At 39.1% G+C, this 26,528-nt stretch overlaps 1 protein-coding gene across 1 annotated transcript in view; it reads right to left on the bottom strand.

Moving 5' to 3' along the window:
• Positions 1-280: 280 nt before the first annotated feature.
• The window catches only part of LOC127450652 (phospholipid phosphatase 3-like), a 62,974-nt gene continuing 36,726 nt past the window's right edge, over positions 281-26,528 (bottom strand). The window contains exons 2-6 of the mRNA XM_051714923.1: positions 17,133-17,290; positions 14,140-14,426; positions 12,767-12,824; positions 2,857-3,033; positions 281-2,396 (exon numbers count right to left, since the gene is read on the bottom strand). Of these exons, the coding sequence (XP_051570883.1) occupies positions 2,295-2,396; positions 2,857-3,033; positions 12,767-12,824; positions 14,140-14,426; positions 17,133-17,290 (782 nt within the window). The 3' untranslated portion in view covers positions 281-2,294. The remainder of the gene's footprint in view (positions 2,397-2,856; positions 3,034-12,766; positions 12,825-14,139; positions 14,427-17,132; positions 17,291-26,528) is intronic.

The raw sequence follows: 26,528 nt of genomic DNA, 5'->3' as shown, positions 1-26,528 counted from the left end.
CTTCACCTGGCTGGCTAGTAGCGAGTATCAGTTTCTACGTGCAATACACACAGCCCTCCCCCTCTCTTCCGAAAACACTCAAAGACTCACCAAACGTGTATCAGCGGTGTGCTGATTTCGAATGAAAAATGTAAAAGATTGAAAAAAAGAGAATGATTAGGATGATCAGTAAATGATTAACATTTTACTGCTGTTGCCTTGTTAATTCTGCATGTAATCATGTAATCTATAAAAAAGTAACTGTAGTCCGATTATGAGTACATTAGAGAGAAGGACAAAATGAGATACAAAGATTGAACATTCCTTTTATTGGTTTGGTTTATTAATACAGTGGTTATTTCAGCCTTGCAGACTTTCACAGGGGAACCAACAAATGAAATGACACTAGATAAGTAGAATATAGCTTTCTGATAACATAATGTATATCTCTGGCTCAGTCACTAGTCTCTTTTACAATTAGCAACAATAACTCTGCGTACCTGATCAACACGAACGATAAAAACATATATAAACATGTAAAACAAACTTACAAAACTGATACTAATACTTCTGAAAATCTGGACTGTTTATAAAATGATTTATTTACATTCATTCTGAATAATTATAATTTGGGGGAAAATAACACACATACACACAAACAAATGGCACTGACCGCAGGAAGAAAGTAAAACACTGATTAAACAAGACAAAATATAAAATATTATCTTTAGTAATTAGAAGTTTCCATAGTGTAATTCAAGTGCTATGAGTAGTAAAGGGTACACAGGTATAGACCCCCGGTCTGCTGAAGGTGGGATTCAAGCCTTCGTGGTGCAGACACAGGGGTTGAGGAGGTTTTTGGGTCAAACCTCCTTTCAGTCGCTCTGTAGTCCGACTCATGCAGTGAAAGTGGTTAGTACAAACATGGGGTTTAACCCACCTTAATACAACACAACCTTAATTTCATTAGCATAAAATCAGATTTCAAATCTGTGCTTTTAATAAACAGAAGGTGTCTACAATTCGCACCGCTATGATTGTGCAACAGCGCACCGCAGTAGTGGTCTACGTAGGTCTAATAGAGCTATTTAGTTTGCAGCACTAAAACCAGAACTTGCGCAACTAACATTTTTGAGCTAATGGCTTCCCTCTGCAATTTCCAATGTTTTCAGAATAGTGGTTCTCAATTTATGAGTAAAATAAGGTCTGTTGTTTACATAACTTAGAGAGTTCTTCACATTTTTTGCGAAGGTCACACATCAAATGTGAATTTCGAAGCCATTTTTGTATTAAAACAGTTGATAAGTTGCTAACAAGCCACCACACAATAACTACAACTACACAAATGTATTCTACAAGATACATTTCACACAGTCATACCTTAAATGTGCATTTTGAATCTCCTGTGTGTTTTAAACATTTAAATTGCTGATAAGTTGCTACAACTAGAACAACTACTACACAAAGATTTGAGTATACATGCTTGAATCAGACAAGCGTTGCAGTCCTTATGTAGCACGTAGCAACTTAGCAACTGTTTTTAAAAACAGCTTTAAAATTCATGTCTAAGGTATGACTGTGGGATATTTATGTTGTAGAACAGAATGTAAAAGTCTCTTCAAGTGATGTTGAGATTTTACTCATTATTCGAGAACCGCTATTCTAAAAACCCATTAGAAATTCCTGGGGGACGCTAATCTGTTCAGGGTTTTAGGGCTAAAAACTGAACAGCTCTATAGCAATAACAAAGGGATGTGGTCTGAGGCTAAAGTGTTGTGATCTGTCCATTTTAGTCCATTGGCATAACACAATTCAGCGCATTAGACCGGTGGGTCTCATTCAACACAAACCCGATAGCTTGACATGTTGATGTCTAAAGTCTCTATTAGAGTTACATATGGCGAGAAATAACGAGTTATTATCTTTTAATTACTGTAATGTGTGAAACTCTGTAACTACAAGAACATGCATGGACTACAGGTGACAAATTATAAAACAACAATTATTAGCAGCTTCAACTATAACATATTTCAAAAAATATAAAGGATAAACTTTTTATATAAAAATATCTTTTATCTATGGAGGGTTGATAGATTGTGGACGGGTTTGTTGCAGGGTTAGATGTATATAACTGCTCTTCTTCTGTCTGGCCAGGCAGAAAACGGTTTTCTGTGAGGATCTGTCAAGACATGAGCATGCTCCAAAGTTCTTTGTCCCAGCCCCCTTCTTCACTTCATCACATCCCCCTTTCTTCTCACTTTCCCTGTCAGTCTATGTCATGTCTCTCAGGTGTCTCTATGTCCAGGTGTGCTCTGTTAGCAGACCGTCTGCTGGCTGGACAAGGGGCTCTCCAGAGACAGGCTTGTGGGGGACAGGTCTGGACGAGACGTCTTAAACATGGACGAGATGTAAAAGGCCTGTGGCAACACAAACAGCAAAATAGATTTAAACCATCAAAAGAGAAAGACAAAAAACGTACTTTGAGAAAATCTCTGAACACATCAACAGTTGTCTTCAGTTGTGTGTTGATTTCAAAAACAACCAGTCACAACGGTAGTTTGGCACAAATGCAACTGTGACTTGGTATAAACTATCAAAATTAGGCAGATACCAACATATGTTTTCATTATTAATTAAAATAATATTACTTTTTATTTAACATTATTAAATGTAAACAATATTTAAAAAAAATATTAATAACATATTTTAATAGTAATATTTGTAATAAACTTCAATATTTGGTGATAAGGCCATTTTTGTTCACTTTTGTGAAATAAACAATTTTGTTACTGTGTTGGGTCGCCACTTGATGTCCAATGTAAAATCAGATGAGAAACACTGGCCTAAAGCATGTGGGCACAGAGACGTGATTCTTACCACCCAGTAAGCGGTGAGTCCTCCTTGCAGGTAGCCGGTCAGGACGTCAGTGGGATGATGGCGGTAGTCAGAAATGCGGCTGAGTCCTGTGTACACTGCTAACATCACCAACATGAACTGCAGCATTGGTCGCAGGAGCCGCGCCCCTCGCCATGACAACCGTGCCTGCAGGTAAAACTGCAAAAAGAGAGGACGTTTCAGAAATGATTTACAAGTGAGCTGATAAATAAGTGTACTGACAGATAAATGAAGCCAACGTGTGTGTGTGTTTGTGTGTGTGTGTGTGTGTGTGTGTGTGTGTGTGTGTGGGTGGGTGGTTTACGAGGACATTTTTTTAGGTTACGAACTGGTAATTACAAGGGAATTATGCTATAAATGTGGTTTATGAGGACATTTCTAGTGTCCCCATAATTCAAATCTCTTAAAAAACATACTAAACGATATTTTTTTGAACATGTAAAAATGCAGAAAGTTTTTTGTGAGGGTTAGGTTTAGGGGTAGAGTTAGGGTTAGGGGACAGAATCTATAGTTCATACAGTATAAAAATCATTATGTCTATGGAGAGTCCTCATAAGGATAGCTGCACCAACATGTGTGTGTGTGTGTGTGTGTGTGTGTGTGTGTTAGACCTAACTATACTGTGGAAGGACAAATTTACTGAAAAATCATACTCAAAATGAAAAGAAACTAAATAGTCTATTATATGGTTCTAAAAAAAAAAAAAAAAGGCCAAACATTGTATATTGTAGTGTAACCTAAGTAACTTCAGTTATTTTAAGAACAACAGCTAAGATTAGCTTTAAGAATAACTGATGGAAATACACTAATAGAAACTACTATACAAAACTTCTATAGCTTTTGTGTCTCCAAACTTGTAGAACAAGAGAATGGCACTCTCTGTTGGCTCTGTTCCAAAACTAGTGAACTGCCTATATAGGCAGCATTTTAAAGCATCAGATGTGTAGTCCCAATGCGAAGGCTTTACCAAAAAGAATTATACTGCCCTCTTAGGGGCCGTTCAGACTGAATGCGTTCTAGCTAGGGCTGGGTATTGATACAGATTTCCCAATTCACTTCGATTCAGATTCACAAGCTCTCCATTCAATTTGAATCTGATTCAATTGGGTTTACTTCAGTTATAATGTCCATTTTGCTTACATCTGAAATAAATTCTCTCTCAGCTAATTCTGTTACTTTACAAAGGTGACCTTCTAAGTTGGTATAGAACCGGTTCTAAAATTACACACAAAAAAATGTCATTAGTTTTTCATTTTCTTGTCATTTACTCACCCTTATATTGTTGTTGGGGACAGGGAGAAATGTATTTTATTTTATTTTAATTTATTTATATTATTTTACATTTTTGATGATGATTATGATTTCTTATACCATAGTTTTGCTTTCTTGTATGGTTTTACAACAAATGTCAATACTACGAATATTCTTAGGGGCCATTCAGACTAAATCCATCCTCACACACAAAGCAATTGATTTTTAATGATAAAGGTCCCAATATTTCATTCAACACCATAAAGCATAAATAAGAAATGAAACAGGTTAATTAAAGTTGACTATTTACCCAACAGTTTAGCTAAATGCTAATGCAAAAGCTGCCTATGTAGGCAATAAACAACAAGGCAGCTCAGTAGGTTTGGAACTGAGCCAAACATTTCCCACCTAAACAAAAAAGCATGTTAATATGTGTTCATCATACCACCCTGAAAAGACATAGCTACACTGTGAACGTCTGGAACAGCATAAGTATTGGTTTGGATGAACTTTATGGATATTGATGTCACATGAGGGATCGTTGAACATTCCAGACTTTAAGGGCCCTCTTACCCCTGCAGCCCTTCCCTCCCTCCAGCCCCATCACAGGTGTTTGACTTCCTGAAGTAAAGCCTGGAGCAGCTGGCCCTCACAGCCAGAGCATGTGGCCGCAGGTCTCACATACAACACTGGACAGGACTGGGAGAGAAAGCAGGCAGAGAGGAGGACAAAGAGCCTGGCACAGCCTTTCTATAGCTCTGTGCTTCACCAGCTCTCTCCCTCTGTTCTCACTCTGCCTCCCTCTCTCTGTCCCTCTCTAATGAGAATTGAAGAGCCGTCCCTCGTTTAGAGCAGGCAGAGGCCCATGAATTGAATCAGTTGAATGGTAGAAAAGAGCTTGTTTTTACACAGTAGGGAGAATTTTCCCTCCGTTCTAAACGTATGAAGGGCACACAAGGTGGCGTAAATTCTGATAAGGGTTGTGGGGCATTTGACTGAAAGAATGTGAATGCTATTGAATGCCAAGCTTTATCTCTACAAAAAATCACTTAGTAATGTAAGTGCTCCACTGATGTGATCAGTGTTTTTGACTTGTTTTCCAGTGAAAATATCTAAACATCCATAAAGGGTTTGTTCACCCTAATGTTGTTGAGACCAGGGAGGGAATTTATTTTCTGAAACAGTTTTGCATTCCCTTGCAATAGTTTTGGGTGGTACAAGTATCATGGTTCCCTATCTGTCACTCACTCGACGTTGTGTCGATGTAGTGACACTAGGGGTCACTCTTGGGAGCCCTAGACACCTCTGGTCTTTGATAAAAGGCCAATGAAAATTGGCGAGTGGTATATGTCGGCTAGAGTGGAACCCTCTGCTCTCCCTGAAGTCTGTTAAGACAGACAGCACGACAACGGTAGCATATGTCAACCGCCAAGGCGGTCTGCGCTCTCATTGTATGTCACAACTCGCCTGCCGTCTCCTCCACTGGAGACAGCAGCACTTTAAGTCGCTGCAAGCCACTCACATCCCGGGCAACCTCAACACTACAGCGGACGCGCTGTCACGAAAGGTTACCCTCAGGGGAGAGTGGAGACTCCACCCTCAGGTGGTCCAGCTGACTTGGAGTCGATTCGACAGGCACAGGTGCACCTGTTCGCCTCCCAAGAATCCTCCCCACTGCCCGCTCTGGTACGCCCTGACCGAGACCCCCTCGGCATAAACGCGCTGGCACACAGCTGGCCCCCTGGCATGCGCAAATATGCGTTTTCCCCCAGTGAGCCTACTTGCACAGACCCTGTACAAGGTCAGGGAGGACAAGGAGCAGGTCATCCTGGTAGCACCCTACTGGCTCGCCCAGGCGTGGTTCTCGGACCTCACGCTCCTCGCGACAGCCCCGCTTAGCGAATTCCACCTGCGGTGGTAGACATGATCACTCAGGCTAGGGCCCCCTCTACGAGGTGCCTGTATGCCTTTAAGTGGCATCTATTCGCTAAGTGGTGTTCTTCCCATCGGGAAGACCCCCAGAGATGCGCAGTCGGATCAGTGCTTTCCTCCTGCAGGAGAGGTTGGAAGGGAGGTTGTCCCCTTCCACCTTGAAGGTGTACGTTGCCACCATAGCAGCACACCATGATGCAGTCGACGGTAAGTCCTTAGGGAAGCACGACCTGATCATCAGGTTCCTAAGAGGCACCAGGAGGCTGAATCCCTCCAGACCTCGTTCCCTCATGGAACCTCTCTGTAGTTCTTCAGGGTCTACAGAGAGCCCCCTTTGAGCCTTTGCAGTCAGCTGAGCTTAAGGCACTCTCCTTGAAGACTGCCCTCCTGACTGCGCTCACTTCCATCAAGAGGGTAGGTGACCTTCAAGGGTTCTCTGTCAGCGAAACGTGCCTGGAGATCGGTCCGGGATACTCTCACGTGATCCTGAGACCCCAACCGGGCTATGTGCCCAAGGTTCCCACCACCCCTTTTAGGGACCAGGTGGTGAACTCCAAGTGCTGCCCCAGGAGGAGGCAGACCCAGCCCTGTCGTTGCTGTGTCCGGTGCGCGCTTTACGCATCTATATGGATCGCACGCAGAACTTTAGAATCTCTGAGCAGCTCTTTGTCTGCTTTGGTGCACAGCGGAAAGGAAGCGCTGTCTCCAAGCAGAGGATCGCCCACTGGCTCATTGACACCATAACTATGGCATATGTCGCCCAGGACATGCCTCCCCCGGTAGGGCTACAAGCCCACTCTACCAGGGGTGTAGCGGCTCCCTGGGCCTTGGCCAGGGGTGCCTCTCTAACAGACATTTGCAGAGCAGCGGGCTGGGCAACACCCAACACCTGTGCAAGGTTCTACAACCTCCGGGTGGAACCGGTTTCGTCCCAGGTCGCGGCAAGCAACACAAGCAGATAAGCCCAGGATAGCTGGCCGGGTGTATCGCTTGCACATAGCGCCTTCCACCTCCCTTGGAGCTGAAGACATGCGCCATTAATTCCCAGTAGTGTTCACAAACTTTGTTCCCTGGTTGACTTCCTCCGAGCCCTGTGGCAGTCAAGTTTCCGGAGAGACTCGCTGCCGGCCCAGTACACGTGCGAACTAAGAGTCCTATTCTGGGGTAGGTGCTCTGCATGTGGCGGTTCCCTGTAAGGCTAACCCCATGCGATTATATATCTTCCGCTAATTCATTTCCCTGTTGGCAAACTGCGTCTTCCTTGGGCAGAGCCCCTCTGCCCCAGTCTCCATATTTGTAGTAACTCCTCCCCCATTGGGCAGGATCTACCTTGAAGACTCTCCACATGGTTGGAAAGACCATGGGACGTATTTTTCCACTTAAATATCCCCCCCTCTCTTTGGGCGAGGTGTGGTCTCCGCCGTGTCTTCCCCTTGGGAGGGACACCCCCCGACTAGACCTGGTGGCCCAGTCAGATAATCCCCCTTCTTTTTTAGGGAGTGGAAAAAAAGAAGGGGAAAAGAGGCCACGACTGGGTTAAGCCTGTCTCTATCTTTTGGGTAGTCGACTTGTCCCCGAAAAGGGCCGTTCGACACTCATAACTATGTTGGGGGAGGTTACGTGTCGACCTGGTGTGCTGGCTATGAGGCACACAGTAGTCTGCCCACCACACACCGCCAGTTCACATAACACAGTTCAGCCAATTGTGGCATTTCGTATAGGGACCCCTAGTGTCACTACATCGACACAACGTCAAGTGAGTGACAGATAGGGAACGTCATGGTTACTTGTGTAACCTCCGTTTCCTGATTGAGGGAATGAGACGTTGTGTCCCTCCTGCCACAACGCTGAACTACCCGCTGAAATGGCCGGACCTTATATCGGCTCCTCAGCATAAAACCTGAATGAGTGGTTGCATACAGCTCCTTTTATACCCATATGTCCGGGGGAGTGGCATGCAAATACCACTTGCCAATTTATCAAAGACCAGAGGTGTCTCGGGCTCCCAAGAGTGACCCCTAGTGTCACTACATCGACACAATGTCTCGTTCCCTCCATCAGGGAACGGAGGTTACACAAGTAACCATGACGTTTATAATGGTTATAATTTTTGTGGTAAGAATCATGGTGGTTTTAAAAACCACGGTACATGTACCACAAATTAACCATGGTGTAACTATTTTTTTATGTTAATTATGATTTTTGTCTCCATACTTTTGGCTTTACTGTGTGGTTTTACTACAAATATGGTTACTGCAGTAAAATCAAGGTAAATGTTGCGGTTATTTTTGTTCTACAAATACCATCTAGTTGAACTATAGTTGCTGTAGTAAAACCAAGGGTCAGTTTTGTGGTTGCAATGGTTTTACTACAAATCCCATAGCTGAACTATGGTAACTCTACAAAAACCATTGTTAATATTCGTAAAGGATGGATAAAGCTACTGCGTGGGAACCCAAAATAATTGTAAGGGAACACAAAAGTTATTGTGAGGGAATGCAAACTACTGAAAGATGCAATGAAAGTAAATGGTGACTGAGGATAACATTCTGCCTAACATCTCCTTTTGTGTTCCTCAGAAGAGAAAAAATCATATTGGTTTGAAACAACATGAGGGTGAGTGAATTAATTTTCATTTTTAGGTATATATCCCTTTAAAACATCCCTCATATGCAATTGTATAAGATATTACAACTTGTTAAAAGTTGTAAAACAGTTATATTCTGAATTAAGTTTATTTTAATTTTAATTTACTTTTATTTTATTGTCTTACCCCAATGGAAAGTTTTCCCTTGTTTTAAGCTAAAAACAATCAAAATGTTGTTATATTTATGCTTAAAACAAAGGCAAACTATTTGCCAATGGATTAAGAAAAGCAAACTTCAAAATGCAAGATATATTCTCTGAAATCAAGTCTTCATTTCTTATGCATTCTCAAGTAATTTATCTTGTTTTAAGAATGTTTCGATATTTTTACTGGAAAACAAGACAAAAATACTGTGTGTGTGTGTGTGTATATATATATATATATATATATATATATATATATATATATATATATATATATATATATATATATATGTGTGTGTGTGTGTGTGTGTGTGTGTGTGTGTGTGTGTGTGTGTGTATTTACTTATTTCATTTTTTCCAGTTTTATTGGCACATGAACTGTGTTGGGAAACCAAGAACGGTTCTTGGTCAGAACTGGTTCCGTTTTTTTTAAATTACCAGAACAGCATGGATTTCATGAGTTTTGGTTCCGTTATCGTTTTTGCACATGCAATTTTCCGCTGATGCGGGCCAAACACTGTACTTAAATACTCTTACAGTGTTTCCCGCAGCGCATTTCAGCAGAAGCACTGCCCTCTACTGAATCTACAGCACGAAACATCCGGCGCTTCCGGTGCAGTCCCATTCTTGAACAAATGACTCGTATGAGCCGGTTCTTCTGATTGAATCAAAAACACTTCTACATCCAACGGAGTGGTTACTGAATGAATCTTATACTGATGCACTAGTTACGAATGTCCAACTCGAAATGAAATAAAAACTGTGGAAGTCTCACAAGCCTGAAGTATAACATTGGACTACATAAACAGCAGCCACGGCCTGTGCATTTTAAATCTAGGCCTTCAGTGCGATTCATGCCATTAAAACACAGTTTCATAATGAATAAGACACCATATGCCCATCATACATTATGTGGCAGTCAACTAATAATACCAATTGACATTTTAAAAGCACGTCCACGCACGAAAGCCAGAACCAAGGTGGCCAAATACAAAGAAAAAGCTCTCTAATAATATTTGCAATTTAAATTTTGCTTGCAATAAATTTTGTTTCCTCAGGGTACACGGTTACTTTTCAAAACTTGTTCCGACACTGAATGCTCAAGCAGCCTAATTTACACTTAGAAAACTCCTGATGTTGCTATAACAATGCAAAAAGCAATTAACAATTTACTTGAAGTGAAAATCAGCCCTCTTTTCTTGTTTAATAAATTAAGTAATCACAAGGTCATGCAGAATATCTCGTGTTTTTAAATCCATAAGGATCTCTTTCTCAATGGTGATAGTGGCAGTGATGACAGCCGACTCCTCAGCATCTCGCGCTCTTCGCTTTTAAATTACGTACATCTCTGAAAGCGTGATTGCGTCACTCAAGGCCAGCTAGAAGGCCTGGACTGTGACATATCCTAAAGATCACACCCACCAAGAACAAACAAATCAATCTGATTGGCTGGTGAATCTGACAATCTGACTTTAGTTGCTCATTCATTTGCAATGTTGAGGGATTCTGTGGAAATTCTGAAGGCCTGACAGGGTGGAGCTGAAACTCACGCGCTGCTTCGGCTAAGGAGCTCGGCATCGGGCATGCGATTTTTGAAACAGTTGTCACACTTTGCTTGTAAGCATCGAGGAATAAATTCTGACTGGATAAACTTTTTGTTTTTTGCTGTTCGTTTGTAGATGAATTAGGAGTGGAAAGCGATTGAAAATACATAGACAAAAGGGTGATTGAGAATGAAATGGATGAAAAATAGGCATGTAACGCCAGCAGAGAAGGCTTTGCTGGCCCTGAGAAATCGCCATTGATAAACAGTCTAAACTGTCTCTGAACTTTGACTGTTTATTTAACCCTGTAAAGTTATATGAAAGAATTGATTTTTTACATTAAACTGTTTTTAGTACCATTAGACAAACTATAAAAAGAAATCTTTGTTTGCACATGTTTTTTTATGTATCATATTTGATACATTAGGCTTTAAAGGTCATTATCCTCCTGAGGCCCATCAATTCATTTTTGTATAGGACACATTCTACAGTAGTAAATCTAGGAGTATTATCAGAGGACTCACTGGGCTTTTCAGAGATACCAAATGTTTGAGAGTTTGGCCATGACAACTTCCTCTCCTTGGTCTATAAATACGGATTGAAATGTATCACAGTTCAATTAAGCACACCAAATACAATATGAATAAAATATTATTATTTCAATAAACAATTTTTATCATAAGTATTTTATTCACCAAACACTATATTGACATTTAAAAAAGGGAAATTGCAAAAAAAATAAATAAATAAATAAATAAAAAAAATTCACTTGGTCATCATAGCTTGTTATGTAAAATAATGAGATCTTTATAATGACAGAGCAGGCTGCATATATGAAAATACACAGAAATATTAGTTCACACTTTAAATATATCTTATAAAAAGTATATGTTTAGAATTTTCAAAGCTCTGTGATTTTTGTTCTTTTTTTTTTTCTTTTTTGTGGTGGGCATGAATGGAGTTTAATGGTGATTGAGAGATATACTTCAAAAGTTTATGTCATATTTGATACATGGATTTGAACTGGGTTTGCTTATATTTATATTTTAAAATATCGGTAACAATATAATCATTACTGTCACTTTTACTTTATTAAAATAAGCTGTCATTTATCCCAACATAAGAGTCACTTTTTGCGCAAGTCCGCTGCCATTTTAAATAGATCGATATAAACATTGAAACCACTTTTTTCACAAATAACCACTTGATGGTGCCATAAACATGTGACACTTACACACCATAGGTTCTTTGGCTAATCTGCTTGAACAGAGAGTGAAACAGGAGCCGTCAAACATTGTGTATCATATTTGATACACACAGCGTTATAGGGTTAATGTTGTACTTCAGACCTATGAGACTTTAATCAAGCAGTGCCGTTACTGACTAATTGTTCATATGGCAATGTATAGTTAAAGCTACACATGAGTTTTCATGTAATCAGTTGAATTTTATAATAGAATATATGAATGAATGAAACATGTTATCACATTTATTATTTCTTTAGATATATATATATATATATATATATATATAGTTAGGAACAATTATTGGACTGCATTTATGCCCGTAAAAAGAATTTCAGATTTTTTATATCTGCTCTGTAGAAATATGAAATGATCTTATAATTTGGCAACAGGCTGCAAGGCAGTAAATGAAATAAGAATTGCATTTCTCATTTCCAAATAGTTCTTCCTTAAAAGTACTGAAGAATCGCTAAGGGTAATCGAAACCGGGATTGTTAAATTACTTATGATGAGGACAAGGTTTATAGGCCATTTGAGTGAAAAAGAAATGTGAATGCTATTGAATGATATGATTATTATTATTTTTTTTTTCCCCTTATTGTACCCCTTCCCAATTCCATAACAGAGAGAGAGAGAGAAAGAGAGAGAAAGGGGTTTCACTGAAAGAAGTCTGTCTATCTCCCAGCAGGCCAAAGCCCCCCCTCCCGGACCAAACCCACAACTAAACAAGGCTTCCTCTGTCTCGGGCTTGCTTTCACTCTCTCTCTCCTTCTCTCCACTCATCTATTCATCAGGCCTCTGGAGAACTTTCCCTCTTTCACTCAAGCTTTTCTTTTTCGTTTGAAGCAAGATGCCTTCTGGGAGTTTTTCGCTTTTCTCAGAGTCGTCCTCTTTCAGTATGAGTGTATTTATGCACAGTTGTGTGTGTTTGTGAGTTGAAGTTTGAGAGACTTTTTTGGCAGTAGGAATTTGGGGGTATTTTCCCACATTGCAGGGATGGAAGTGAAAGCTGACAGAAGTAAAGCCCCTCACCAGAATCTGACAGCATGCTCAGGCGTTCAGTGATATCTTGACGAGTGTTTGTGTGTTTGAGTGTGCATGTGGTAAATATGGCCACACGCGGATACTCACTGCCAGGTAAAGCATGGTGTACATGGCGAAAGATGCATGGCCCGAGAAGAAGGACTTTCTGTGAAAGAAAAGCAGTAGGGCAATTTTACCAATCAGATGTCATAATCCCGCAAATGATTAAACTGCTGCACTGGTTTATGGGCCATAACATTGTCATTGCATGATGTTATATTAGATAAATACAAGAGCACATGTTATTCCAAGCAATGTCCTTAATATTTTCTGTAATACATACTATATGAGTGGTTAAAAATCCAACACTTGGACTTGAAATACTATATTTCACCCTTAACAACTCATAAATCATAGCTCGGTTCCAAAACCAAATGAGCCACCTACCTGTAAAAAGAAATTAAAAAGAAATAAATAGAATTTATTATATATATATATATATATATATATATATATATATATATATATATATATATATATATATATATTAATATATTTTAATTAGTGCCAAAAAAAATATCAGTAAGCCTGATCTCATGTTCTGATCCCAATTAATTGACTGTAGCGAAATCTTTGCAAAATTATATTACGTGGTCCCTTTCGCGTATTGCTGCAGTTCCAAAGTGAAATGTCGACTGTGTGGTGCTAAAAGCAAGATAAATGTTCTCCTAAACAGACGAGGTTTTTAAGGTTGATGCAAATCAACAAAACCGACCTCCCTACCATAAACCTTAAACCTAAACCTAACCGATACTGTCATAAAAGCAAATGAGACATCAAAAATGCAATTGCCGAATCAATCACATCATTTTGTAATGTAAAGCAAAACTGTCACCTTATACTGTAAGTCATACAGTAAAAGTGCTTAGATGTCATAAGATAGCACTAGGTGAAGAACAGGGTGAAAAGTGTTTATGAACTGATAATCTGCACTTTACTTGTGATTTGTGTGAAAATGAATAAAAGTCATTGTTGTAGTGCCTCTAGTGTTTGTTTCGCCAAGAAACTGCCATGATAACTACAACAAGCCACATAAAAAATATTTTGAAAAACATTTAGGTGTAGTAACGTGTTTCTATGAGATCAGGTTGATTTTACCCAATATTTGTGTGTGCTAGCCTATGTATTTTTTCTTACTCAAATGTCGTGTCATTAGCTTAGCATCATGCTAATGTCAAACTCTTTTAAAATCAACTGTGAGTCAAGTCTTCTTTGTGCTTCCTGTAGGGAGTGCTATTTGTGTGGTACGCAAAGTTTCTACCTATGAACAGCAATTCGAATCAGTCACTTTTGATGATGCCTTTTTCAGGATGATGCCTTAGATGTATGCAGTAAATATGTAGGCAGTAAACAGCAAAGCAGTTCACTAGGTTTTGGAACTAAGAATCATCTCATCATACAAATCCTTGTTCTCCACTGACCTGGCCTCCTCCACCATTTTAGAGCTGGAGTTCCTGCAGACAACGTCTGAGATGTAGGTTCCAGGTGTGCAGTTGAGCGAAGTGTATGTCACGTTACACACCGACAGGAAGTGGGGACGAAGTCGGCCCACACTCAGCTTTGCCATGTTAGTCACGGATTGCCCCACACAGCAGCCAAACAAGAAGCTACCAAGCTCCTTGTACAGGCAGGACACATAGCGGTTCCGCACAAAAGCGCGCGAGTGCACGCCTCTGAATCGCACCCGGTAACACTCCCCAACAGCAATCTGAGACAGACAGTGGATTTTTGCTGAGGTTACTGCCATGCAACATCGAGTTAAATACTACAAAGCCTATGAAGCACAAGTCATGTTCACTAATAGCCTTAAAGGTATAGTTCACCCAAAAATAAAAACCTGCACGCTGTTATTTTTTTTATTTTTTTTTTTCCTGTGGCACACAAAAGTAGAAATTTTTACATTTGTTTTGTTGCTCTTGCCATACAACAAATAGGTGTCAAGCTCCAAAAGGACAAAAAAAGTAATACAAAGTAACAAAAAATGGGTCAATATAACTTGTGTCCTTCCATGACTTCTGAAGCCATATGATAATTTTGTTTGATGAACAGACATCACATCACAGTCATTATTCACTGATAATCTTCCTTCGCATCTAGACTGCATTTGTGTTCAGAATTAAAAAATGGTGCATCATGTTTGGTTACTACACATGCGAGAGAACTAATGCCATTTTGACATCAATTACAACCATTTTTGTGAGCTTCGGCAGCTGGAAAGATTATCGGAGAATAATGACTTACATTTTTAACATTGGATTTATTGGATTTTTCTAGAATATACATTTTAATTTGTCTGTAACAAAAACCCAATAAATAAATAAATAATAACAATCCTAAAAAATAATAAAATAAACTATAAAATAAAATAGGGAGTTACAACAAATGTGATATCATCCATGGACACATAATGACTATAAATTGTGGTCTTTTCCTCACAAAGCTGGTGGCTACAAAATAAAGTATGGCTTCAAAAGACTAACACTCCAGTCGATATAGACTACTTTTATGGTTCTTTTTTGTCCTTTTTGGACAAGGTTACTATACACTTTTATTTGTTTAATCTTACGCTTACAAATAACACTATTCCCAAAATCTGGAAATCTGCCTTCGTCATCTCTCTTTTTAAAGGTGGGGACTCTTCAGTTATGAATAATTATAGACCTATTTCCAAACTCTGTGTTTTATCAAAACTTTTAGAATAATTAATACATGAACAACTGATGCAGTTTTTGGATAGGAACTGTATCCTGTCCCATTTCCGTCTGAGTTTAGATGACAACACAGTACCATCACTGCTGCCATTAAAGTGACCAGTGATATTATTGAAGCCATTGATAGCAAAAAGAGCTGTACAGCCCTTTTCCTTGAGCTTTTGACACAGTTGATCACTGTAACTTGTTAAAGAGGCTTCATAGTATTTGGCTATCCAATCAAGCTGTTGGTTGGTTTCATCTTTCTGGCAGATTTCAGTGTGTGCTGATAGATGGCTCTAATTCATCTGCGTTATCTGTTGTTAAGGGTGTTCGCAAGGGTCAGTTTTAAGTCCAATTTTATTCACAATATATATATATATAAACAACATTTGTGATAATATATCTAACGCTAGATATCATCTTTATGCTGACGATACAATTATTTACTGCTATGTATCCTCTGTTTCACTGGCATTTCTATAATTACAGTCTGCTTTTGACTCTGTTCAGTCACTTTACATCAACTTAAACTGGTTCTGAATGCAGATAAAACAAAATTAATGGTTTTCTAAAATTCTAAAGTTTTGTCAACAAACCTTACAGACATTGTAACTTTTCAATATACCATAATCTATCCTGTTACCAATTATAAGTATCTGGGCATTGTACTTGATAACCAGTTGTCATTCAAGTCTCATATTGATCACTTTGTTTTGAAATTTATACTAAAATTAGGTTTTTATTTCAGAAATAAATCTTCCTTTTAGGTCAGTGCCAGAAAGTACCAATGGTGTCTGCAACGTTTCTACCAATACTTAACTATGGTGATTTATTTTATATGCATGCCCCAGGGCAATATTTAAAAAAAACTTGACACCCTCTTTTATAGTGCCTTACGCTTTATTATTGGTTGTGTTTATCAAACTCATCACTACACTCTATATGCCAAAGCTGAGTTGCCGCCTTTGAACATACAATGATGCTCACATTGGTATTGTTTCATTTATAAATTGAAATGTCACCCATTTATTTATCATATTGTATCTCTGTAAAAAATTAACATTACAATCTTCGCTCAAAAGACATTATTCAACTTGCTGTTCCCCTTGTAAGATCTGAGCTAGGTAAAAAAGGGTTTAAGTTTAATGCTGCCAAAACCTAAAACTTAGCACGCTTCTTCAATTGGCTGATTTTATGACACTTGTGAATACTGTAAATAAATTGTGATATCTGACTGCTAATGACTATATATGTTGTTTTATCCTCTGTTTGATTTACTTTTTTTTTTTTTTTTTTTTTGCCAACTGTTTTCTGTTACATGTTATTTGTCATTGTGTTTTTGCTGCCTTCTTGGCAAGGTCACTCTTGTAAAATAGATTTCATCTCAATGAGTTCTTATCCTGTTTAAATAAAGGTTACTTACACTGTCATTGTATGGCAAAAATGAGTAATGATTCTTAAAAAAAGATCTCCTTTTGAATTACATAGAAAAAAAAAGCAAAAGGGTTTGGACCAACGGATGTTCCTTTAAATAATTAACTGCAAAACAATATACATGCTGTCTTACACAAAGAGAAACTCTTGTTCAATAGGAAGCTAGATGGAAAGAGTAGATCAATAGACTTCAGTAACCAGAGAACCGTGGGCTAATATTGCAATGGACAGGAAGTCACTTAAGGCCTTCCTGCAAGTCATACAATATCTTCTGTGTGTGTCCTCACCGTAAGCCCTGTGATGATGATGCCCCCGGCTATAAGCATACTATCAGGAATGGCCTCGCTTTCTATATAAGGGTAGGTGATGCTGGAGTCCCCACAGAAGAAGCCCCTCATGTACGGAGTCACCGCTTTCAGCTCGCAGGCGAAGAATGGAATGGAGGCTATCAGGAGAGAGATAGATGGGTTAAGTGCTTCTGTCGAAACTACCTGGAGGAATGTTCCTCTGTCTGTGTTTCTTTGGCACTGAAAGATCAGACACAGATACATCCTGACTGTGCTATTACGTTCAATTAGAATTACAAGTATGGTTGAGGTATTGAGATTGTCACTTTTTGTTTTCCATAGGGGAGACGAGATCCAGCCAAGGGAGCTGACATTCCATGCATAGCTGGAGCTATGAGCGTGAGCAGAGAGATGGAGGGAGATGGTGTGTGGGGGGGGGGGGTGCAAAAGAATGACAGCACGGATAGAGGAGGAATCTGGAGAAGAAAAGAACCTGAAAAAGTCAGGATTGAGGACAGAAGCTGTGTGGTGGATGATGGAATGTTTCTTGCGAGTTCTACTGGGAATGTGAAAATATGGTTCACTGAGATTGCATGAAATATTTTCTCATTCAGGCAAATGCAAACAAAAAGACACCCCTCGCACACCTGGGTGGTTGCAAACATTATAGTAGAAAGGACAATATTGTAGAAAGAAGTCTGGCACAGTGCTGTAGCTTGCAGGATTTCTGATAGAATTCTCTAAGAATTCCTTAGAGAAAGGAATCTTACAAGCCATAGTACTGTGTGGGACTTATTTTATTCCCGCTTTCAAGCAAATAAAATGAATTGAACAATTATTAATTTAGGCTAAAGATTAAAATCAGACAGTAGGTGGTACCACACCTGGCCTACTTCCTGAATTTTCCAGGTAAGTGAACCAGGATGTTGTACTGGATGGATAGGTCTCCTCTTAAGGACTAAATTAGTAAGCTAATAGCTGACTTTAAAATCAAAATCAGTTGGCCTGGCCGGTAATGCATGTGCTCCAACACGTGGCACAGTGGTGCTTTTCAAATCCCAACCTTCCTTCTTCTGCCTACTGTTTCCTTTCACTTCTACCTATTCCATTGAAGGCAAAAAGCCCATAAAATCAACCTGGTAATGTGAATCGCATTACTATAACAACATTTTTTGCAAAATGATGGCTTGTTGTATATGGAAGCCCTGGAGTGCCATTTACAATGGAGGAATAAATGATCAATCTATTAATTTGAAAATAAAAATTGAAATAAATAAACCAATTTATAAATGGACAAATAAATAGACACATTTAAATGTGTTTATTTAATTCATGTTTAAAAATGTCATTATAACTAAAATAAAATTGTGCATTAATAAATCAGATTTAATGTTTAAATTGTCATTAAATGTAGCAATAATTGAGTAACACATGCCACTCAAAGAGAATGTAAGATGGCCTGTCATTGGACGACGGTACGAGCAGTTTACGTGATATTATTGGATCTGTGAATTCCACGCACAAGAAACGGATGCGAAACATATCTGAAGTTAATGGTGGCTCGTTCACTGTTGCTGTGAAATGACGGAGGTGAGCAAGGGCAACGGCTCGAGTCATTGAAGAAAGCTGATGGACTTTCCTGAACTTATACTGAAGGAAACGCAAATCCCCTTTCAGTGATATCACATGCATAAAAAAACACTTTGTGATCATCTTTAAATATTTTATTTTTATTAATATAATTGCCTGTGTGTGATCGAGAAAAGGTAGACTGTCGGAATGACGGTCAGCTGATGATACAGAGAAGGCAAGTGAGCACACTTTTGTTTAAACTAATGTTTTGTATTACTTATGTGTATTACAAAAGTGTCTCTTTCAAATGAAAATGTACATATTATACATATACTGTATATATATATATATATATATATATATATATATATATATATATATATATATATACATATATAGCTGAGTGTGGATATACAAGTATTGTGTGATTCAGCTGTTGTTCTTTGGTTTGCTCTCTCTCTCTTTCTCTCTCTCTCATTCCCCCCAGGCCCAGGGCCCACACGGTCCCATGCCCTTGATCCACTCAGAGCATGAGAGTAATCATTAACCCTCCACTTTCTATCCCAGCTGGAACAAACCCAGTCACAAACACAGTCCCTGCCAGGGAATCTCTCAGTGTAAGTGACCGCTCGGCTTTCAGGGCACACACACATGCTTGCACAAACACACACAGGGGGACCAAAACAGATCCAGAGATGGAAAGAAAGTGCAAAGTAGGTCACCAATGGCTAAAATACATCAACAGAACAGCAAGTTCACTTTAACTAATCATCAGCATTCAGTAAAATCATTGTAAACTAGAGAGAGTAAGGGCACCTACAGCAAGGTGTACAAATATACCTGGAGAGAGCTGTTAGCATTCAGTTCCGGGCATTTTTTTAATCAATCGCCTGAGCTATAAATGACGTCAAGACAAGTCATTTTTATTTGTATAGCGCTTTTCACAACACATATCGTTTCAAAGAAGCTTTACAGGAAATCATGCGTTAACAAAAAATAAATACATAAATAAATAAACTGTAATATCTATAAAGTCTTACAGTGATCATTGTATAGTTTGATTAAATATGACTGTAAAATGTGTATAGAAATTAAATAATAATTGTATTTAGAACCCCTGTGAGCAAGCTAAAGGAGACTGTGGCAAGAAACACAAAACTCCATAAGATGTTGGTTAATGGAGAAAAATAACCTTGGGAGAAACCAGGCTCACTGTGGGGGCCAGTTCCCCTCTGGCTAGCATCATGAATATAATGCCAGTATTACTTATTTATGTGCAGTGCAGGTCATGTTTTTAAATTTGTAAACTAAGCGTTAAGGACCAGTGTTTTAAAAATAAAAGATTTTTTATGAACTGTAAGATTAATGACTAATGTCTTTGAAGTCCATCCTGAATTAACTGCAGAAGTTTACATAGATGCATTGTCCTTTGTTAATTGGCTGATAAAGGCATTTGCTGGCAATTAAATGATAGTCTATGTATTCCATTTTAAGAGTGTATTCCATCAATAGACAAAGGTGATGCAGGCAGAGATCAATGATGAGGTGCATTGCAGTTCAGCCTGCAGGTCATTTTGTTGAGGTTCGGTGGTGTCCATCCAAAGTCCAAGGTTCAGGCAGTGGCATATGATGTATCCGATGTCTTACAGTTGGAGTTGGCATTAGTTCATCCTCTGAAGTATAAAAGCTGAAGTGATGTCTGGCTAGCACCGGCTGTAGTTTGTCGTCATCTCTCAGTGACACGTAGCAGTGGAGTCCAACACCAAGCAGGAACAGAGCTGGATCTGGCCAGTTCCGGTAACCTCGAAATATGATTACCAAGGTTGAGACATGGAAACAAATAGAATAATATTAGCATAGATGCCATTAAATTTATTGCAGAGTTATAGATCATGATGGATGTTTCTGGTTCCGGCAGACCAAAAAAAGCAGCCTAATTGTGAGTTGAAGGATAAATTAGGTGTATGCCTGGCTAAATAGATGAGTCTTTAGTCTAGACTTAAACTGAGTGAGTGTGTCTGCATCCCAAATAGTGTTAGGGAGACTATTCCATAGTTTAGGAGCCAAGGATGAAAAGGATCTACCTCCTTTTGTGGATTTTGATATTCCTGGAATTATTAACAACCAGAAATTTGTGATTGTAATGAACGTGATGGAATATAGCATGTCTGAAGGTCACTTAAGTACTGTGGTGCTAGACCATTCAAAGCTTTGTATGAAGTTAACAGATTTTTAAAATTAATACGAACTTTAACAGGCAAAGTAATGACAATAAAATTGGGCTAATATGATCATATTTCTTAGTTCTAGTCAGCACTCTGGCAGCTGCATTATGAACCAAATGAAGTTTATTTATTGAACTTGCTGGACATCCTCCCAGTAATGAATTACAATAATCTGGTCTTGAGGTCATGAACACATTAGCAGAAAAAGCAGAAGTCCTAACACTGATCCCTGTGGCACTCCATACTTTAACTTTTGTTTGATTTGACAATTCCTGGTTTACACATACAAAAAGGTAGATGTCTGATAAATAGGACCTAAACCATGCTCATGCATGTCCACAAATGGAACAAAATTCTCCAGTCTATTCAAGAGAATGTCGTGATCTATCGTGTCGAAGGCAGCACTAAGATCTAAAAGCACTAGAAGAGAAATGCAGCCGCGATCAGATGATAAGAGCAAGTCATTTGTAACTCTGATAAGTGCAGTCTCTGTACTGTGATGAGGCCTAAATCCTGACTGAAATTGTTCATATATACAATTTCTCTGTAGAAATTAACATAGTTTGGACGACACTACCTTTTCTAGTATTTTCGACATAAATGATAGATTTGAAATCGGTCTGTAATTAGCCAGTTCTCTAGGATCAAGCTGTGGCTTCTTAATAAGCGGTTTGATAACTGCCATTTTAAAGTTTCTTGGGACACGTCCTAAAGATAGCGAGGAGTTAATAATATTAAGAAGAGGTTCTGAGATTACTGGGAATACCTCTTTTAAGAGCTTTTAAGAGTTGGTATTGGATCTAACATACATGTTGTGGCTTTTGATTTTTTGATAATTTGTTTTAGCTCTTCAAGAACTATGACAGCGAAGGATTTAAGTTGCTCGTGAGCAAAATTATGAGACACTGTTTTTTGAGGTGCTGTGACAGTTAATTGCATAGTTCCAGTTTTATTTCTGATTATTTCAATTTTATCAGTAAAGAAATTCATGAAGTCATTACTATTGTGCTGCGACGGAATATCTGGTTCAGTTGATGCTTTTTATTCCTAACCAATTTAGCCACAGTACTGAATAAACACCTAGGATTGTTGTGGTTATTTTCTTTGAGTTTGCTAAAATATGCTGACCTGGCAGCTTTTAGTGAGTGTCTGTAGCTACAGACAATATCCTTCCATGCACTGCGAAATACCTCTAATTTTGTATTCTTCCACTTGCGCCATTTTCCGAGCTGCTCTCTTGAGAGCATGAGTGTGATCATTGTACCACGGTGCGAGGCTTTTTTCTTCAATGTTCTTTAATCGAAGGGGGACGACACTCAGTTCTTCTAGACTTTTTGGCTTACTGAGTATGTGAGACAATTCTGGAAGATTATTAGTGAAGCTACCTTTAGTGGTTGAAAGAATAGATCTCCCTGAACCATAGTGTGGTGTAGATTGAGTGACATTAGCTGATCGCAACAAACAAGAGACGAGGTAATTATCTGAGATGTCATCGCTCTGCGGTAGAATTTCTATAGTATCAACATCAACTCCATATGACAGAATTAAATCTATCTTATGATTATGGCAATAAGTTGCTCTTGTCACATTTTGTCTGACTCCAAAAGAGTTGAGAATTTCAATAAATGATAATCCCAATGAGTCATGTCGGGTGATCTATATACTGTAGCAAGGGCAAAAGATGACAGAGATTTTTTTATTTATATCTGATGGTATCATATTAAGCATTATTAGTTCAAAAGACTTAAACTTTTAATCTGTCCTCTGAGTAACACCAAAAACTTCAGTAACACCACATTGTGGTCGCGATTAGTGGTTCTCACTCTCAATGGGGCAAGTGGTAAGTTGTGCGTGGATCGCGGATAGCAGCATGAGCCTCCACATGCGGAGTCTCCGCGGTGTCATGCACAATGAGTCACGTGATAAGATGCTCAGACCTTCGGTCTCAGAAGCGGCGGCAACCGAGACTTGTACTCCACCACCTGGATTGAGGTGAGTAACTGCGCCACCACGAGGACCTACTAAGTAGTGGGAACTGGGCATTCCAAACTGGGAGAAATAAATAATAAATAATATATTCATCTGGTTTAAGCCAGGTTTCAGTCAAACAGAGCGCATCCAAAATATGATCTGTAATAATTCCATTTACAATTATTGCTTTGGTAGAAAGAGATCTAATGTTTAGTAGCCCTACCTTTATATGATGTTTATCTTAAAAAAAAATTGTTTTATTTTTTTCAAGTTTGACCTTAATCAAATTCTTTCTAAATGATTTAGTGAGAGTTTTGTGTTTGGTAGTTCAGGGAACAGACACAGTCTCTATATGATATCTAGGTGATACAGTCTCTAAGTGTTGTAGTTTATGTGACCTATGTGACGTCTCAAGGCAGCTAGCAGACGTTTGGATTAACCAGTTTGTCTGCTTCCTGACCTGGCCCCCAGTTAGTCAAATACTATCATTATTAAAACTATGAGCCAAATTACTAGAGAGGAGAGCGGTACCTTCCCTGGAGGGATGGAGTCCGTCTCTCTTTAGCAGGTCAGGTCTACCCCAAAAACTCTTCCAATTGTCTATAAATCCTATGCTATTTTCCAGACACCACTCAGACATCCAGCCATTCAGTGACACTAATCTACTATAAACCTCATCACCACGACAAGTAGGGAGGGGGCGAGCATATTACAGTGTCTGACATAATTTTTGCAAGTTCACACACTTCTTTAACATTGTCTCTAGTGATCTCCAACTGGCGAAGCCGGACATCATTAGTGCCAACATGAATAACAATTTTAGAAAATCTACATATAGCATTAGCACTTGTAAATTTGATCTGATGTCAGATGCCCGAGCCACCAAAATGCATTTAACAATGTTGGCTGGAATCTCTATTTCCACATTCTTTACAACAGAATCACTAATTATTAAGGTTTTTTCAAAATGATTCTCAGTGGGTGCATCACTGAGTGGGGAGAATCGATTGGAAACCCTAACAAGATCGGGAGAGTAGTGTCACTTTGCTGAGCGAGTATGCTGCCGAGACGTCACCCAACTGCCCTGTTGTGGGGGCTCTAGAGCCGGAACCAGAGTGTGTGTGTTGGCGCTGTTCTACCCGCATCCTAAACAGTATCTACCAGCTTCTCTTTCTCACTGACCTCCACTAGTGTTTGGATGCATGCCTATAGCTCAGTAACCTTCACTGTCAGCCTGACTAATTCCTTACATTTATCACATGTGAATCTCTCACTGCTGATGGAAGAAGCTATAGTAAACATGTGGCATGTAATGCAGGAAGCAATAACATGAGTGGATGCCATGACTTACCGCAATTGTTGTTGTTGTTGTTGTTATGGTTGTTCTTGAGCAGCAAGGGTTTGAGATCGATGTGGTTCCTAATCAGCAGATGTTTGAGATTGATGCAATAATCTATGTAAAACACAGTGTAAACAACGAATGCACGCAGTCGAGACTCAAGATTTTGACAAGCGGAAAAAAAGCAGAAAAAAGAAAACGAGAGAAACGGGAGCTCTCGGTATAATACACACAGATGAAACAGTAGAAAAGCGGAAAAACCTGAAGCACGCAGTAAAATGGCAAAGGATAAAACGATGAACGTATAAGAATAAGCAATGTTAAGCAGGCTAGCAAGCTACAAACACTCGTGCAGTGTGCCATCAGCAACAGGAAGTTACTTCGCTCTACTCCAGAGAATGTAACTCATCACTCTTGAGCTGCAGAAAATAATGTTCTGAAAACACTACTTAGCTGATGGCACCACAAGAATGCGCAAAGTTCCAAACCCTTCACTAGCAACTATCCTTAGCTGTGACGTCAAAGGCAGAAGATTGATCAAACTGTGAATTCGACGACAGGAGATCAGAAGTTCTACTGCTTAAATTAAGTTGTCCGAAATTCAAACCGCTGCCCCCAGTGGCTGAATCTGGAAGTGCTGATGAGGTGAAATGTCCACAGAGGGGCGCCAAAAGCAAGTTGTATTTTTTAATTGTAAATGGTGTATTAAAGTCAACAGGAATGCATATTTTATTAAATGGATAGTTCACCGAAAAATAAAAATTATTTCATAATTTCAATAATTCATAATTTACTCACCCTCATGCCTTCCCAGATGTATATGACATTCTTTCTTTAGCAGAACAAAAAGTTTTTTAGAAGAATATCTCAGCTCTCTAGGTCCATACAATGCAAGTGAATGGTGATCACCACTTTAAAGCTCCAAAAAGCACTGACAATTGTAGTCAAAGTTATCCATTTGACTCCAGTGGTTAAATTGTTTTCTAAAGCGATATGATCACTTTGGGTGAGAAACAGATCAATATTTAAGTCCTTTTCATTCTAACTGTATACTTCCGGTCACTCTCAAGTGCACGTCTATGAGGGAGCACACTGGCATGTTCAAATAAAAGCAAAACCAATGAAGCTTGTGAACAGTGTTCTGTTGTAAACAAATCGAGCTGCACTTGTGATCTGATTCCCCTCATGGATGAGCATTGGAGAGTGATCGGAAGTAAACAATTATAGTGAAAAGTCACAGTCTCAGTGAGGTCGCCAGCTCATTCTGTTTGTTTGGTTGTTTTCCCTCGTGTGCACAGGTGCCACCCGGCAAGCGTGATCAGCATTCCCATGGAACGCTGTTCACGCCACTCATCAACAGACTGATGGCACCTGTTCCTTGTTATTTACCTCCCTAATTAAATGCCCTCATGTCTCTTGTTCAGTGCTAGATTGTTGCGTATCAAGTCACTCGCCTCACGATCTCTGCCTCGGTTGGTTTGTTTTTCTCTGTGTTTTCTCTGTGTTTGTTACCAGCCTCAGCCTTGGTATTGGATCATCCGGAACATTATGTCCTGTGTCTTCACCTGCCTTTGGTTTGACTGCTCTCTGCCTGGGTGTCCCACATGCTACAGACATCTCTACGCATACACACCTCATCTTCATGCTGCAGTCGATGCCAGGTTCACTCCACTGCTTTATTCACCTCATACTTAATCTTTTTTTACTAATAAACTTTGTGAACTGTTCCTCCACGCTTGGATCTCTTGTGTTTCGTGACACTTAAATATTGATCTGTTTCTCACCCAAATCAATCATATCGCATTAGAAGACATTAATTTAACCACTGGAATCCTATGTATTAGTACTTTTTACTACGATTGTTGATCACCATCCACTTGCATTGTGAGTAAATAATGGAGAGAAAGCTCTGAATCACACTCACCATTGTTTATGTGAACATGAATACTTCCTGGTTTCTGCTGGACCTGAACCCATGTCTCCGAGGTCAGTAATGCCACAGGGAAAGGTAAACACAGTTGAATTGATGCAAAACTGTCTGATGAGGGATGGCGCTTGTCGAAATTCAGATTAAATCAATTTCAGGGTGCATGAACAATTGGAAGCAACATGTCGATTTCCTATATGGTCATGTTAAGATCCCTCCAAAAAGCTAAAACAATTATTATTATTTTTTTGTGTGTGTGTGATTTATATGTTGCTTACAAAAAATAAATGTATCAGAACACATGGCTACTTTTCAATTGTGGTCAATGAAGAAACAAGCTTTTTGACAGCATAATGGTATAG

Source organism: Myxocyprinus asiaticus, chromosome 13 (assembly GCF_019703515.2).
Source record: "Myxocyprinus asiaticus isolate MX2 ecotype Aquarium Trade chromosome 13, UBuf_Myxa_2, whole genome shotgun sequence".
NCBI classification, from domain to species: Eukaryota; Metazoa; Chordata; class Actinopteri; order Cypriniformes; family Catostomidae; genus Myxocyprinus; species Myxocyprinus asiaticus.
The sequence above is the reverse complement of the archived record's forward strand: the minus strand, read 5'-3'. Positions and strand labels throughout refer to the sequence as shown.